Source organism: Cavia porcellus, unplaced genomic scaffold (assembly GCF_034190915.1).
Source record: "Cavia porcellus strain 051 isolate PalLab524CR breed Dunkin Hartley unplaced genomic scaffold, mCavPor4.1 scaffold_25, whole genome shotgun sequence".
Lineage (NCBI taxonomy): Eukaryota > Metazoa > Chordata > Mammalia > Rodentia > Caviidae > Cavia > Cavia porcellus.
Window position 1 is genome coordinate 41,246,847 of NW_026947508.1, and position 18,570 is coordinate 41,265,416.

At 37.7% G+C, this 18,570-nt stretch overlaps 1 protein-coding gene across 3 annotated transcripts in view; it reads left to right on the plus strand.

Annotated features, from left to right (window-relative positions):
• The first annotated feature begins 355 nt into the window (after positions 1-355).
• The window catches only part of LOC100715178 (cytochrome P450 4X1), a 63,610-nt gene continuing 45,395 nt past the window's right edge, over positions 356-18,570 (plus strand). Inside the window, exon 1 of one of the 3 annotated variants that reach the window (XM_013152649.3) lies at positions 356-839. In XM_013152649.3, the coding sequence (XP_013008103.1) occupies positions 663-839 (177 nt within the window). In that variant the 5' untranslated portion in view covers positions 356-662. The remainder of the gene's footprint in view (positions 840-18,570) is intronic. The other 2 variants (XM_003461477.5, XM_023565139.2) reach the window with 2 other exon arrangements.

Consider the following 18,570-nt stretch of genomic DNA (forward strand, 5'->3'; position numbering starts at 1 on the left):
CTCCGCAGTTGTCATCTTAAAATTAATAAATATTTGATCCCACACTTTCGTCTTGCACATAAATTATGTGGGGAACCTTGTTGAATCCAAATGGGGAAATACTAGTTCATGGTGTGCTACTGTGTATTATATCTCTTTCCAATCAGGGCCATACTCTCAGGGGAGCAGTTTGAAATACCCCGCGGTGGGTGTCCGCACATGCTAGATCTGCGGTGGAGAAGCCACTGTGACGCATCTCCCAGGCCGCACGACACACGTGTGAAGATCATCCAGGGTCCCCTCCGCCACACTCACTCGGGCTTCTGATAGGAAGGACTCCTCCAGAGATAGTTTTTTTGGCATAGACGTTTATTTGTGGTAAAGAAGAAAAACAATTATCCCCACCTAAGCATCGTTTCAGAATCTAAATTCAGGTCTTCCGGGATAGAAAAGTGTCACAACAGCGCAGAAGTCCCCTGAGAGCAAGGCCTGCGGCAGGGTAGCAGGTGGCGATCCGGGCATGCGCGCCCCCGTGGCTCTCTGGCCAGAGCTGCCCCTCCCTCCACTTTCCTCCAGCTGGAGAAGCGAGGGCTGGGGAGGTGGTTGGAGGCTGGGGACCCGCAATCCGGCTGCACGGTGTGAGCCCTGCGGGACTCGCGGGCGCGCTGGGTGAGCGCAAAGCCATGGAGCCTTCCTGGCTGGAGACTCGCGGCGCGCGGCCCTTGTATCTAGCATTCGTGTTCGGCCTGGCCCTGGGGCTGCTGCAGGTCATCAAGCTCTACCTGCGGAGGCAGCGGCTGCTGAGGGATCTGCGCCCCTTCCCCGCGCCCCCCACCCACTGGTTCCACGGGCACCAGAAGGTAGATGGCGGGGAGGGGGGAGAGGCTGCTGCAGGGGACGCCACCCGGTGAGCCAGGCGGCTGCTCCTTCCTTGCCCCAGTCCGCGGTCCTTGGGGCCTCTCAGCCCGGAGTCTGTAGCTCTGTAAGCTTCTGTACCTTGGAGACTTCCTGCAGGGAGAGGCCACTTGAGAGAAGGCCGCGGGGGGCTGAGAGGGAACCATTTAGAAAAAGAAAGCGAGGTGTAACTCAGATCTGTCTCCGATTGCTTTACCGATCTCTTCCATTCATGCACTGCACTGTACTGTTTAAAAGGCAGTTATGGTATTAAATAATACATATTAACTGCAAAAATGTGCAAAACTGGACACAATAGCGGGCTTTCCTGGTCCATTCTAAGCAGAGAAAATTAACTTGCTTTTTCAGATTCTAAGTGAGGGTCACGCCCTTCACCCCACCCCCATATCCCTGCTCAACCTCTCAAGAAAAAGGAGGTGATTGGAAGTCATCAAGAATAGGGAAATAGTTTCTTGGCCTCTCCTGTTCTCTAAAGCTACTGCCAGCCCTGCTTTTTCTTTTTATCTTCTTTCTAACAATTTTGAGTGGCAGCTCTCTGATAGGTACTAGAATTACAAAGAAAAGACTGCATTCCTACCCTCAAGGGGCCCAGCCACAAGGAGAGAAGGAAAATAGGTCAAGAGTGCTTCATTAAAGCCAGTCTTGGAGGATTCCTGGGGGAGGGAAGAACCCTTGGGAAGGGCTGTGGAGAATCTTACAGGATGGGTGGGGCTCAGAGGGTGTTCTCAGCACAGCTCCTGCAGAAACTCTATCGCATTTAATTTAACAGTTTCAGGCGTCCATGCATGTATTTATGACAGGCAATACTTGCTCTTCAACTGCCTCAATATAATTACATAGCACTTTTAGTTACATAGAAGAGTTAGTATTATATTATTTGATTATGTAAATGTAATTTACTGCATGGTCCCCATTGATTTCGTCCCTTTACAGAGTTCCCTGTCCCATGGTGTTGCTATCCATTTCCCATATGCTTCGTTTTTCAGTGTGTTTCACTCTTTAGTTTACCAAGTGGCTTTAACAGATCAGACATCTCAATAGTATTCCCAGACATTCAAACATATCAAACAATCAATGGGTCCTTACATGATTCTTCCAAAGACCTCTCCCCCTTTTTCTGTCCACTTAGACCTGGCAGGCAGATATTGTTCTGGGACAATATCCTTTGCTAATGTCCTCTGTCACATATTCTGTCTCCTAGATACTATTTATTCTTTTGTTTTCTATTTACTGCATCATTTTATAAGTGGATTCTTGGGAATGAGTGGGAGAATGTCAGGTGAAGTTTCAAACCCTAGAGTGGCTGTAAATGTCTTTTTTCATATTTCAAATTAATGGAATTAAGTTTGGCTAGGTACAGAATTCTTCAGAAAGTGTTTATTGTCAGAGTTTTGAAGATACTGCTTTATTGTCTCTAGCTTTCAGGATGGCTGTTAAAAATTCTGATAATTTTCGGGGCTGGGAATTTAGCTCAGCGGCCTAAGTGCCTGCTTTGCAAGTTGGCAGTTGTGAGTTCGATCCCTGGTACCAATAAAAATGAAAAAGACAAAAAAAAAAAAAATCTGATAATTTTCCTACTCTTTGCTTTCAGCTTTTTCTTTCTGTTTGTTTGTTTGATTGATTGGTTGGGTTTCTGAGACAGGTCTTGCTATGCAGTTCAAACTGCCCTCGAACTCATTTTGTAGTCCAGGCTGGCATCAAACTCCCAGTGATCCACCTGCCTCAGCCCCCAGAGTGCTGAGATCACATGGTGTGTGCCATCATGTCTTGCTGATTTTTTTTTAAATTGTGTATATTTAGCCTGATGTTTTTATGTACTTATCTCAATGTACATAAACTTAGTAAGGCAGCTCTAACGGATATAACAGCAAGTGTGTTTAGGGGTGTTAAATAGCTAACTATATTAATGTTTTTGGATCATTGAACACAGCTGTTTGCAGTCTCTCTGTTTGAATGTCTACTTTGTATTCTTTGATACTGTCATTTGAGCAACTATTTCCAAGATGATAATATGTAATCTATTAACAGGTGATTTCTTACTGTTATGGTTTTTTTTGTAGTTCTGTATTATGTGTAACCTTACACTGCTTTGTTTTGTTTTGTGTTTTTCTCTTTTTCCTCTTAAATAAAAAATAAAAAATAAATAAATAAACTTAGTAAGGCAATTAATTTTAGTAAAGCAAATTAACATATTCACTTCATAGTTGAAAGAGTTTTGGCCCAGGCCAGACACTGTAGCTGGAAAAGCCTCAGGTGGAACCAAGGAGTTCCATTTCCCCCACCCCTAGGAATTTACCTATGGCGCCAAACAAAAACCAGTGGGCTACCTGTGCATCCCTAATGCCCCCTTAGGTTCCACCCCAAACTGAAGCTACTTATATGCCTCCGCTCAGTGAGTTCCATGGAGAGATCGCCGACATGAGGGGGGGATGCCACGCCCCAGGGAATTGGGGGTGTCTCTCCCCACATTCTCAAAATAAAGGTCATTTATATTTCAAACTTCTTATCTTTTCAGCCGCCGTTGGTCCTCCACAGTTCTATCAATAGTTACTTATTGCCACCCCCACTTATAAGATTGACTAAAATCTACTTTCTTGGCAAACTATGAAAACATAATACAATTGGTAGGATTTTCAGCAGGGTTAGAAGACAGAATATAAAGTAAAGTGGCCTTATTTTAAGGATGTGGAGAGAAACTCCATGACCGCCAGGGTCTGGCTTTCTCTACCGGACACGTGGTGTGGGGGGCATACATAGAGCTTTGGTCTGGGGTGGTACCTAAAGGGGTATCGCTGACACCCAAGCAGCCCATTGGAATTTATTTTGTGCCACAGGTAAATTGCCTAGGGGTGGGGAAAATGACCGCAGGTAAATGTCCCTTAATCCCGCCTCTCACTGCTGTAGTGTCCTATCTAGGGCAAAATCCTTTCAACAATGTCATTAACTATTAATTGCTTTGAAGTTGTTTATTAGGTTCCTAGACTTAAATCATCCTGTATAACTGTAGTTTTACCCAACACCTTTCCATTTCCTCTGTTCACCTCTCCTTTAGCTTTGGTCACCACCATTTTACACTGTTTCAATGTGTTGTTTGTCATCACACATATAAGTGACATTAGGCAGGGTTTTTTTTTTTTCTGTATCTAGCTTATTTTACTTAGCATTATGTTCTCCAGGTTCATCCAGGTCGTGGCAAATGGCAGCCACAGATGAGTAGTATTTTGTTATGCACTTTACCACATTTTCATTACTGATAAGGGACACCAAGATTTGTTCCACATCTGGGCTGTTGTGTGTAAAGCTGTAGCAAACAAGGAGTTCATTTGCTTGGTATTCATATCCAGAAAAGGAACTTTTGGGTCATACAATAGTTCTTTTTTTTTTTTTGCTTTAGATACTTTCATACTACTTTCTATAATATCTGTGCTAGTTTATAGCTCCACCAATACAGTACAGAGTTTCCTTTTCTTCACCCCTAGTCAGCACTTTTTATTTGACTTTTTTGATTATTGTGATAGCTTGGACCCCAGAATAAAATCCAAGGAAGCAAGAAATTAAAATTTAGGGAGCAAAGGCTTTATTTTAGGCCAGGGCTGGCAACACAGTCTCTGGGAGCCAATATGGAAGACTGCGCGCCTTACAGCTAAAGGGTTGGGTTTTTTAAAACCAAAAAACCACAGGAATGTTGTGAACTTTGACCCAGTTTGATAACACCTGGGCTTCTTGGTATCTCTTGTAACTTCCTTGTAGTTAAATGTTTCTTAAGGAACAGCACATTTTATTACAGATAGGCTAAAGGGGGTTGGGGGGATTACAAGAAACTGAAACTTAAGGCTTTTATGGGAAATGGAGACTTAACCTAAAAAGAATGGGGAGGGGAGGGGGGATTTACAAGGAGCTGAGACTTAAGTCTTTACTGGAAATGGAATTTTAATCTCTATTGAAACGGCGCATACAGAACAGGAAGGAGGCGCGTTGGTTAGAACTAGGCTACAACAATATAGAATGGTATTTTATTGTTTTTTTTAATTTGCATTTCCTTGTGGATTAGTGATGTTGAGCACTTTTTATATACCCACAGACCATGCGTTGGGGTTTTTTGTTTGTTTGTTTGTTTGATATTTTTTAGAAATGCCTACAAAGGTCCTACTTTAATCAGGTCATTGCTTGTATTGAATTGTATTGAGTTCCTTAAATGTTTAACTATTTAACTCTTACCAGATACATGATTCACAAATATTCTCTCTCAATCCATAGGGAAAACTTTTTAGTTAGATGTAATTCTACTTGTTCAGTTTTTGCTTTATTCCTGAGCTATTTGTGTCCTATGTGATTTTAATTCTTAATCCTCTATATCAGTCCTATCTGTGGTCTTTATGATGCAGGCTTTTTGTTCCTTTTCTCTAAGTGCTTTAAGATTTTCACTTTGTCTCTGGCATTCTGAAATTAAATTATGAATAGCCTAGGTGTGGTACTTTTTTCAATAACTGCCTGACGTTGCATTGGCAATCTTTTCAATCAGGAACTCAAGTTCATTACTTCTGATAAATTTTTATGTTTAATTTCTGTCTTAGTTTAGGTTTTCCCAAGGGAAAAGAAAGACCCTGAGACAATGATTCCCATCAAGCAGTTTATTTTGGAGATGCTACCAAGAAACTTGGTAGTGAACAAGATAGGTGAGAGAGGATAGGAGGGCAGCTGATGTGGGGTTATTAACTATCAGGTTATTACTATAGATAACTGGAATTTATTCCCATTGAGAGGCTTTGAGTCTCAGTGTTATCCTGCCTGCAAAGTAAAAGTAATTTTACACCAGTTCTTGTCTGCCTCTGTGCTGCTTTTGAAGTTGGTAAATTCCCAGTACTGTGCACTCAGTAAAGCAGACTTCAGTAACTAGGAGAAACCCTCACATTAGTAAATGTGGATGCTGGTTATGGAGTATTCTGAAATGGTAAGGACATGGGATTAGGAACAGTCTACTAACAGCAAATATTGTAATTTCTTTCCCTTTCCCTTCTCTCTCTTTCAATTTCTTTCTTCTTTATTCTTTCTTTCCTATTTTGTTGGATATTGGACCACTACATTGAGCTTTTAATCTATGTTTTCTTTTTTTTTTTTTTTTTCCTATGTTGAAGGTAGTAAAATACAACAGAACAAGAATAACAAAGCCAGTCAACCCAATGCAGGGAAATTGGTACAGAACTTCAAAGCAGGATACTGGGGTAACAGTAATAGATACCATAGTATATTCATTATCTTCACAATAGTTGTCCATTCAATCAGGTGGTATAGCAAAATTAAAATAAAAACAGAAGGTTATAAAACCTATCAAAACAATGTTGAATAGAGCAAAACAAGTAATCAGAACAAAGCAAAACAGTGGAAACAATATTTGCTTTCAAAGAGATGATAGAAAGAAATCCCCCATATTTGCTATACTGCATATGGTCATCCTCCCAAGAGATCCTCAGACCTCTGGGTTCCAGTTGCTAATAGTGGGAGGGGAAAGATGGGATGTTTGATTCTCAGCCCACTTGTGGGCTCTAGGGCTGCTTACCTGGAAGGAGGGTAGGCTGCTTTGTTGCTTAGCGCCGTAAGTTCCAACATGGACAGCTAATCTATGTTTCTTGATTTTAGCTTCTTAGAAATTCTACTGAAAACATGTTTTAAATCTGGCTTTCATAAGTTTAATTTCCTAGAATTTTGTCTTATTTTGTATTTGTTTTTCTATCAATTACCTTTTGATGAATAATAAAACCACACTAAAACAGTGACTTAAAAGCCACCATAATTTTATAACAGTGTAATTTGGGCTGGGTGATGCTGTGAGGTTTTGTTGTTTTGGGCTACATTCTGCTGAATTTGGCTGGACTCACTAAAGCATCAGCAATTAGCCACAGTCAGATAGGTAGTTAGGTAAAGGCTGGCCATCATTTTGAATGCCTTTGTTCTCGTTTACCTGCTATATTATCTTTCAGTTTGCTAACTGGAAAACCTAGCTCATATGATAACACAGTGCTTGTGTTTGTGTGTATGTGTGTGTGTGTGTGTGTGTGTGTGTGTGTGTGTGTGGTTTGGGGAATTTAGCAGTAAACTATATCCTCAACCTTCCTTTTTTCTAAAGCAGGATCTTAGTATGTTGCCCAGGCTGATCTTGAACTTGCCGTCATCCTGCCTCAGCCCCCAAGTAGCTGAGATCAGACACAAACTTGTACAACCACATCGACCTGCCAATTCTTCTTAAGCATCTGAGCCTTTGTTGCAGTTAAGCTTAACTGTGTTACCTTGATTGATTTAGAAAACATCCAGGGGAATAATAAGACACATTTTTAGGTGTGTCCAAGTGGGTCCTGGGGATGTGACCTTTTCTATTGTATATGGTCCCTGACTGCTTCTGTGGCACCATGCACCTGTTCTGTTTCTTGACTGTCATGAATAAGCATCTTTTCCCTGCCACATCATAATGTTTGTGTTTTGGAACCAGATTACCATAGGCTGGATCCCCTGAAACCATAAGGCAAATTAAACTTTTCTTTAAAATGTGGGTGTCAGACATCATACTCAAGCAATAGGACAGTCACATTTGCCACTCTTGCATTGGACAGAGTAAGTCACGTGGTCAAGTCCAAAGTCATTGTGGGTGACTATGATCAAAGTGTATGAATATAATAGTCATTAATTACTTGGAGCAATTACTATAGCCAGTCAAACACATTCTTCTTTATTAGAGAATTTTTATCTTTCCATGTGTTTGGTATATTTTATCCTTTCTAAAGTACAATAGATTGTTCAGGGTTTTATTAGTATATGTAATACATAATGATTACATTCATCATGGGTAGTAGATACATATACATTGCATATCTTAATTCTTTTTATTTCCCTTTATCAATCTCCAGTATGGCTGCCCAAATTTTTTTCAAGTTCCTGCATATGTTTTCAAGTTTTTTTCCATGTTAGTCATCTCATGCTGCACATCAAATTAATGACAAACTTAATAATTCAAAACAGTTTTTGTCTCACGTAGTTTGTAAGGGTAAAAAATTTAGGAGTAGCATTACCTGGGTGATTCTGATTCAGGGTCTCCCACAAGGTTGATGAAGTTGGTTGGGGCTGCAAACTTCTCAAGTCTTGATTGGGCATCTCCAGGCTCACTAACATGACTATTGCCTGGCCTTCATTCTTCAGTGACTGGTCCCTGGAGGCATCAGCGCCTCACTTTATCAAGTCAAGCAAACTAAGGTGCTTACTTGCCCTAGGATACTTTAACGTTTTTTGATTTCCGTATTGAAAGTCCCACATCCTTGGAACTCCTGTGCTTTCAGACAAGATAAGATAGTTACCATTCCATTTTCCACATAGCAGCCTGCCTCTTCCAGACAAAAGAAGGTTGAGGAGCACAGGATGGCAGCCATAGTCTTTTATAAACTAATTAAAATTTTCTACCAACATTTTGCTGTATGTAACTGACAAATCCTGGTTCAATGCAGGAGAAGACAGACAACACAAGAGCTGGGGATCAGTAAAGACCATCTTAGAGTCAGCTACAATTTGTTTGGCTTTGTGACTTTTGTGATGGAGGTTGTTCTCAAATGTCTTATAGTTTGTGGCCATGGTTTCATATCCTGCGTTGAGGCACTAAGGAGATTTGGACATTTTGAATATACATCAAGAACTTTCCTGGAGAAAATCTGATAGCAAACCTGTTCGGGGAAGCAGAACTCAGTATCTGTATCTCTTTTCTCAGTTTCTCTAAGAATTATCTACCCTTCTACTTAGGAGGACGACTGAAGACGACTAGCATTCTGGGAGCAAGAAAAGGAAGGGAGGAGATGGGACATTTAGTCTTGTTTTGTATACTTTCACCAGTTCCTTATTTTTAGTTTGATGCTTCTTTCCTACCCTCTATAATTGCTTGATTTCTTCAAGTTTCAAAGCCTCTCTTGTTTAGTTCCTCTAGAAAATTAAGCTCTTCTCCATTATGGGATGTAAAATTGAAGGAAGAAAGGAAAACTGGTAGTTGGACCAGCCCTTCCTCTAACATTCCTCCCCTTTAAGTTACTTCTCTGTATTTAATATTTTCCATTCAATTTAATTGACTTTTTCTAAGATTTTTATACCTCAATTTTAATTTACTCTGCTTCCCACTAGAGTCTGGTTTTCATCCCTACACCTTCTAGAAGCTAGAATTAATAGGGGGCAATTAATCAGAATTTGGAAAAATGTAAAAATTTTCCAATAGAGCTGTTCCACCAGCTACTGAGAAAGATGTGCTAAAACCATGCTTCTCAAATTATTGTATCTTTCCAGGGGGCTAGTACATTTTTTATCTATGAATTGTTTCTTTTTAAACCTATGGAGACATTTTGTCTTACAATCTATTTTGTCTGATAATAGTTTAACTATACCAGCTTTATTTTAGTAGTATTTATTTATTTATTTTTTGTCTTTTTCCTTTTTATCGGTACCAGGGATCGAACTCACGACTGCCTGCTTGCAAGGCAGGTGCTTATGCCGCTGAGCTAAATCCCCAGCCCGTTTAGTAAAATACATGTTTCTCCACTATTTCTAAACATCTGAGGCTTTGCCAATAATACATAGTTTGGGCCAATAATACATTTTTGTTTCTTTGGTTGATTCATTTTGATGTGATCTGACAACTTTTGTTATTTTTGAAAATAATCTATACATAGTGTAATGTAATTTCTGATCTATTATTGGTTTGTTCATAAAATGAACTTACCTAATATTTTAAAATAACTGAAATCATGCCTGGCACTCAGTAAATGCTATTTCAGGGTTTTATAAATAACTCTTAGGCCAGGGATTTAGCTCAGTGGCATAAGCACTTGCCTGGCAAGCACGAGGTCATGAGTTCAAACCTGGGTACAAAATAAATAAATATATTACTCTTTGTTTCCACCAATAGACTGTGACCATCACCAGACCAAGGAGAGACCCATCTTAGCTCAGTATCTTCAGCACCTGGTACCTTGTCTCCTTCTGATTCCTGTTCTTTCTATTTTGTTTGGTTTAGCTTGTCCAATCTTTTACTCACTAGTCCACCATATAAATAAATCCTATTTTTAATGAGGTCATTTCTGTAGTCTGTCATCTGATAGATAAATTAGTTCACTGTGGGGAATCTTATAGTTTTATGTAGTTATTCATTTATCATATAATTTACCCATTTGAAGTATAAAATTAAATTTTTTGTATATTCACAGCATTGTGTGAATTATTATGAATTTTAGATCATAATTATTATGAATTTTAGAATATCTTTATCAACTTTAAAAGTCCACATAAAAATATATACCTTTTAGCGATTAATTCATAAACTCCTATTTTTTCACTTCTTTCTAGTCCTAGACAACAAACTAGAATACTCCTTTTGTCTCCATAAGCATGCCTATTCTGGATATTTTGTATAAATAAAGCCAAATAACTTTTTTTTCATTTAGCGTAAAGTTTTTATTTTCCATCCACATGGTATCATGCATTGGTAATTAATTCTTTTTTTATTACTGAATAATATTTAATTGTATGTCTTTACCACATTCATCATTTGTTACATTTAACCTGTGTCTATTTTGGCTATTAGAAAATTATAACCATTCAATTTTGTTTATCATGGAGTTATGTGTCTAGGAATGGAATTGCTCAGCTAAATGGTAACTCTAAGTTTAACATTATTACAAACTGCTATCTTGTTTTTGAAGTGACCACTATTTTATATTCCCACAGTGATGTATTTAAGTTCCAATCTCTCCATATCCTTATCAAAATAAGGAAAGTGCATCCCATGATACAGCAGAAGAGAAAGAAACAAAGTCTGATTAATCACACACCATGACTTATCGGTGGTCACTGTCTCCCTTCTTGCACAATCCAGAGGAATATTTTTATCAAGTATTTTATAAATGCAAGCTTTTTAGTAGCTCTAGAAACTTTTTTAAAAGGGGGAAATCCCATCTCATTTCATTTTTAAGTGTAAATTATTTTTGTGGAGGTGAAATCATTCACTGGTTTTTGGTACAATCAATTTTTTGAGTATAAATTATTTTTGTAGAGGTAAAATCATTTGCTGTTTTTTTTTTTTGGCACAATCAGAAAATAGTGGGATATTAATAATGTCAGACTTTGACTGTGTTGGGTGTGTGTTTAACATTCCTTAATTTTATATCCTGCAATACAAAGCACACTAAATGGCAATATGGGGCCACAGTCATGCATTTAATATGTCTTGGATATTTTAAATGATTTCTATTCCCTACTTCTGGACCATTATCCTGTTAGAATCATGTGAACTCTGTAACATCTTTAGTTGTGATAGTCCAATTTGTCTAATTTTGTTAATGTGCTATAAAAGATTGAAAAATTGAATATGAGGGACTGGTGATACCCTGCCTGACTGACATGAGTCTTGAGTTCAATTCCTGGTACAAAGAAAGAAAAGAAAAGAACTTTCAGTATATAATATGTATGATGTGAAATTGTAGATTGATGAGACTTAACACTTTATTAGCATTCAAAGATACAGTGTTTAATCCTCTTATGGAAAATTGGCCTCCCAATTTGAAACTGGAAAGTCACTGGAATAGGGACTGAAAAAAAAAAACAATGGATGGCCTTTTAGATTTGTGTTATATGTGTTACACATGTTAGAAATACACTGTGTAGGCTGGGGATTTAGCTTAGCGGCATAAGTGCCTGCCTTGCAAGCAGGCAGTCGTGAGTTCGATCCCTGGTACCGATAAAAAGGAAAAAGACAAAAAAAAAAAAAAAAAAAAGAAAAGAAATACACTGTGTTTATGTAATCTCAGCACATAGGAAACTGAGACAGGAGGATTGTTGTGAGTTAAGGTCAGCCGGGGCTACAAAGTGAGCTCAAGGTTTGCCTGAACTGCATAGTGAAACCCTGTTTCAATAAAGAAAACTAAATTGTGCACAAAGTGAAATTGCTGTACTCATACGAAACACAACCAATAAAATCTCAAGTATGGGGGAAATCTGTGCTATTCCTTACTAATCCTTGCCACCTCCTTACCAATACTGGTTGCAGCCATCCTGACAGATGTGAAGTAGTATCTCCTATAAGATTGGTTTGCATTTGCCTGGTGACTGGTGACATTGAACACCCTTTCATTTTTTTTTTTTTTTATCACTTGGATATCTGTCTTGGAAAATAGTCTTATTTAGATCATTTGCCAGTTTTTCATTGTGTTATGTCCTTTTAGTACTGATTTTCAAGAGGATTTTTAAAAATGTATTCTAGACACGTCTCCTGTTTGATATATGATTTGCCAATACGCTTTTCCATTCTATGAGATGTATTTTCATCTTCCTAGTGTCCTGTAGAGAACAAAAGTTTTTAATTTTAATGAAGGCTCATTTACCCATTTTTTGGATGTCACATCTCAGACATCATTTCTAAAGTGAAGGTCATCATACCATGGTTCTAAGAACAGCAGCAGAGCAGGATCACCAAAAAGAACAGGCAATTGAATGAAGGGGAAAAGTGTAGTGCCAATAGTGGGAGGAGAGCATGGCAGAGACAAACCAATATATGGTGGTTGTAACCATTAATGTAGATGGCCTTGACTTAGCAATAAAAAGAAACACAGGGAGAGTGGCTCAAGAAACAAGATCCATCAACATGCTGTATACAAGAAAAACATTAACTTGAAAGGAAAATTCATAGACTGAAAATCAAAGGAGAGAAAACAATTGTTCCACACAACAGGAGACCAGAAAAAAAGCAAGAGTAACTTGCCCATCAACCACAGAATGAATAAGAAAGAATGGTATTTTCATACATTGGCAAGTTACCCAGCTATAACATAGCATAATCTCTAGGCTCCTGTAGGCAAATGGATGTAACTGGAGATCATGTTCATGAGCAAAACAGTTTGAATTCGTATGGCTGGACATTTGCATAAAACACAGTAGTTAGTGGGATCCAAAAACATAATAGATATTATAAATGTGATAGGGGAGGAAACACCGAGGGGGAGAAGATGGTAACCAATATTAATTTCTTATTGTCTTATCTTGAACTCTTGTAAAGTTTTCACAATTTTGTTAGGTTTGCTTCTGTTTTATATTGCTAGATTTTACTGTGTCTTATGTTTTGGGCAGCTATTTTGAATATAATGGGATGTACTATGGTAATCATGACTGATTGCTTATTATCTTGTTTTGAAGTCCTATAATGCTTTTATTCTTTTGTTTTGATTTCACTTTTGTTTTTATTTGATTTCACATGATGGCATGAAAAGCTATTTTAAAGAAAACAAGACATTATAGTAACCACTGTTGATTTCCTGTTATCTGGCTTTGAAGTCCTGTAATGTTTTCATTCTTTTGTTTTGATTGATTTTAGTCTGTCTTTTATTATTTGATTTCATTGTGTATGAGGGTAAGGACAGCTATTTTGAAGAGAACAACAGTTAATGGGATATATTATTGTAATCATATTTGATTTCTTATTATCTTGCTTTGAAGTCCCATAATGTTCTCATTCTTTTATTTTGATTGGTTTATATTATTGTGTTTTGTTTCATTGTGTTGTGTGCGAAGGTATGGACTTCTTGAAGAAAACGAGACATTATGGTAGCCACTGCTGATTTCCTGTTGTCTTTTTGTGAAGTTCTGTGTTGTTTGCATTGTTCTGTTCCGATTTGCTTTGTTTTGTTTTATTCTCTCTTTTTTTGTACCAGAGATTGAACTCATAACTGCGCACATACAAGTCAGCTGCTTATGCTGCTGAGCTAAATCCCTGGCCCTGTTTTATTCTTTTCAAAATTAAAAAAAAAAGTGAAGGTCATTGTAATCTTATATGAAATAAATCAGGTACACAAGCTTAAATATCACATCATTTCTCTTACATGAGAAACCCAAGATATAAATAAAGAGCAAAATTAAAATAGATAATAAGAAATAAGGGGGTAGATCTTTTGCAAATGGGGAGGGGACCAAGAAATAGACAGAAGGAAGAGAAGACAAAGAGGCCAAAAAAAAAAGTAAGAGTGGTATGTACATGTATGAACTCCCCATAAGTAATGTAATCATTATGTGCTGGAAACCTTATACTTATGTAAAATAAATATTAGGAAACAATTTAAATCAAAAGTCAAATTCCTTTTGTTTCCCTGTAAGATTTTTGTAGTTTTTGCTCTTACACGTAGGGTCTATTTTTGAATTAATTTTCATATGTTGTGTGAAGTAACTGGTCTCACTTTATTCATTTGTAGTTGGATATCTAGTGACTTCAAAACAATTTGTTGAAAAGGCCTTTATTTTCCCAGTATGTCATTTTGACAACTTTGATCATAAATGAGTTTATTTCTGAATTTTTAATTCTGTTCCTCTGATGACTGTATCTAGCCTTCTTCCAATACTGTGCTGCCTTAATTCATGTAGCTTTGTAGTAAGCTTTTAAATCAGGAAGTATGATTCTTCTCATGTTGTTCCTTTTCAAGAGTGTTTTGGCTACTCTAGATACTTGAGTTTCTATATAAATTTTAGAATCAACAATCTATGAAGAAACCAGTTGGGATTCCAATAAGATTACAAACTATAGATCAAATTGTGGACTATTATCCTCATTTACTGTATTTAGATCTTCTTTAATTTCTTTTAACAATGTTTTATTGCTGTTGGAGTATAGGTTTTCTAAGTTTTGTGATAAATTTATTCTTTTGATACTCTTTTTTTCTTTTTAAATTTTTATTGTACATGTTTGCACTACATAATAGTTACATTCAGCATAGGAAGCTGGTACATATACATAATATAACACACATCTGATCTTTTTTGGTACCAGGGATTGAACTCACAACCTCGCACTTGCCAGGCATGTGTGTATGCCACTGAGCTAAATCACTGGTGCATCTGACCTTTTTTTGACAATTCACTGTACATGTCTTATTTACAGTTTTGTGCACTGTCTTAATATGAATGAGACTGCTTTCTACTTGAGCCATTTTTAACCAAAGAAAAATAACCTAAGCAATACAAAGTTTTAAAATATGGTATAGGAAGAGTCTGGGAAGATGGTGGAATGGTAAGCAGCCTAGTAAACACGCTCTCTGAGAGAAATAGCCCAGATGCTAGAATATAGCATTCTGGAGAAGATAAAAAGGAAAGAAGTGGGTCCCCTCAACCTTAGAAGAAACTAAAGTGAGAATTGAAGCACATAGAGAGAATTTAAAAAAAAGAAAAGAAAAAAGAAAAACTCAAACAGAAGGTGGTAGCTGGTGGTGCTTTCACCAGAGCTGGTCCCACTGTGTAAGAAGTGCCACTGGAATCCAGAAACACCTAGTCACAGTGAAGCTGATGGCTGGCAAGCCTGAAGACTTTTGCAGGGAGATGTGGTTGTGAAGGAGAGTGGTGGACCAGAGAACAGCACTGGCTGGCAGTGAGTGTGGAGAAGTCAGTCCACCCATGGGAGTGGGCAATTGGCCAGGCACCACTTTGGAGTCAGGCAGGATAAGCCCAGAACCAAAACTGAAGCCAGCTTCATTCATCCACTCCTAAGTTAGAGCAGACTGGTGGAAACTGCTTGGTCTGAGTCCCAACCCTGTGCACGGTCCAATAGCCATCACCAAAGTTTCCCTACAGCTATCCCTAAACAACCCAAACCACTCAGCACATACTAATGTGGTGAAGACTCCCAGTGGTTAACCAGCTTGGAGAGGAGGAGCCAACCTGCCCCACTTCTGCTTACACTCCAGTAGTTACCATCAGTTTGGGAAAAGCAACAAACAACAGAAATCCCTAGACAACACACTTCAGAGTCATTATAACCAATACAAGAAGTGCCAAGGGCCCCACTACCCTGGAATAAACCAGGAACATGGACAAGAGGAAGACGCAAAAGGCAGTCTCTGGCCTCCAACCCAAGCAGTTCTTGTCCAGGAGATGTAACCACAGAAGATATTGGGAGTCCCACACCTGCAGTTTCTGAAGTAACAGCAACTGAAATAAAGAAACAATTTCATGAAGCTATAAAAGAACTTAAAACAGAAATACTGTTATTAAAGAAACATAATAAAAGAATTACTAAGCACCTCTAAAGAAGATGCAGATGGAACAATAATTAGAATACATGAAATAGATTCAAAGAGATTAGCAGGAAATTTTTTTCTTTTCTTTTCTTTTTTTTTTTTTTTTTTTTTTTTTTGGTACCGGAGATCGAACTCACGACCATGCGCTTGAAAGGCAGGCAGTTATGCTGCTGAGCTAAATCCCCAGTCCTGAGATTAGCAGGAAATTAAAAACTCTATTGAAAGCTGGGAAAACTGCTTGAAACTAATACAGACTATCAAACCTTGAAGACAGCTTTACAGCATGTGATTGCAAAAATTAAAGATCTCTTAAAAATAACAAGGAACCAGGAAGTAACAAGACAAAGGCTAGAAGATGACAAGAGGCTCTGTAACTTAAGAATAAAAAATGTGAGTGAAGAAGTAGGGGTAAACACAAATGAAATACAAAGGATATTTACAGAAATAATTAAAACTTCCTAAGCATAGGAAAAGCAAATGATATTTAGATAAATGAGACACACAGAACTCCAACCAGCTATAACCAAAATCGATCTACACCCAGGCATATAATAATCAAGATCCAAGAAATTCACACAAGAACAGAATATTAAAAGTTATCAGAGAAAACAGATCACCTATAAAGGAAAACCTATCAGAATCACAACAGACTTCTTGACACAAACCATCAAATCAAGAAGAGCTTGGAGTGAAGTATTCCAAGACCTGAAAGAAAATAACTTCCAACCCAGATTGATGTACCCTGAAAAATTATCACTCAGAATTAATAGAGAAACAACATGCTTCCACAACCAAGAGGAAGTGGAGGAGTTCGTGACCACCAAACCAACCCTATAAAAAATACTGAAGAACATTCTAAAGAAAAAAAGACCATGGTTTCAGGAACAGCAGCAGAGGGGGATGACTGAATGGGCAGACAGTGAAACGGAGGAAAAGTAGACAACCAATGGCAGAAAAATAGCATGGCAGAGATGAGGCAGAGAATGTTGGCCATAATCATTACTATAGATGGCCTCGATACACCAATAAAAAGAAACACAGGCAGAGTGGATCAGGAGATAAGGAATACAAGGAATATAATTAACACACATCTGATCTTTTTTGGTACCAGGGATTGAACTCACAACCTCGCACTTGCCAGGCATGTGTGTAGGGTTGGTTTGGTGATCATGAACTCCTCCACTTCCTCTATATAAGGAATATAATTAAACCTTAAAGCAGGTTTATAGACTGAAAGTCAAAGATGAGAAAACAATGCTCTATGTGACAGGGAACCATAAAAAAGGGGGGTATCTTGCCCATCTTTGCAGATTGATTAGAAAGCCATGACACTTTTATACAATGGAACACTACTCAGCGATAAAGGAAAAAAATCTTATAGGCTCTTGTAGGTAAATGGATACAACTTGAAATAGTCCTCAGGGATTAAAAGGTTCAGAATCACTTAGGTGAATAGAGAGTTGCTTCCCTAATTTAAAAACTAAAGGAGTTAGTGGGATACAAAATGTACAATGCACCTTGTGAAGGTGAAAGGGGAGGAATTGTCTAAAGAGGGAAGGCAGTGGCCATTGCTAATCTTGTACCATGATTTGAACTCCATAATTTTTTTATTGCTCTTAGTTTGGTTTAGTTTGGTTTTATTCTGTTCTAGTTTGTCTACTTGTACTAGATTTGATGGCATGGGCAGCTTTCCAAGAGCATGATATACTATGGTAACCATTTTTTTATTTCCTAGTAACTTGATTTGAAGTTCTGTATTGCTTTCACTGTCTTGTTTTGACTGATTTTATTTGAATATGTTTTGTTTGATACTATCAAGTCGGAGCATATAGGCAATTACTTTGAAGACAATAAGATTTACTAAGATACCCATTCTGGTTGACTATTATCTTCTTTTAAAGTCCTATAATGTCTCCAATGTTTTTTTTGTTGGCTTTGTTCTGTACTGTTTTGTTCAGTTTTATTATGCTTGATGATATGGGCAATCCTTTGAGGATAACAAGAGGAATTATGGTAACCACTGTTGATCACCTTGTGTTTTCTTTTTAAGTCATGTGCTATGTCTATCCTTTTGTTTTGATGGACTCTTATCTTATTTTGTCTCATTTGGCTTTATTCTCTTCTAAATAATTTTTTTAAAAACATGCAAAAAAATAAAATACATTATAATGGGCCAGACATACAACTCAGCAGTATAGGTGCCTGCCTACCAAATGCAAGGTTGTGAGTTCAGTTCCTGGCATAAAAATAAAAAAACCACATAAAGATGCAAAAGCAAGCCTACTGATTCTAATTAGGAATGTAATTATGTCACATTTTTCCATAGTCCATGACTGTTTTAGGAAATCACACAAATACAGATCACTGATTTGAATGAAATGCATAAATGTATAGCTATGCTTTGTGGTTATAAATAAATTACCAAAGAATGCCCAAAATTAATGTTTATTCCACTCTTGTGTCATACTTCTGGATCCTTCACCAGTGTTACGTGAGGAAAACACAAAAGCAAAACAAGTGAAAACCTAAAATCAGAATCACTAATGTTATCAAATAGGGAAATAAATAAATTAAAATGTAGCAAGAGTATAACAAAAATAATGCT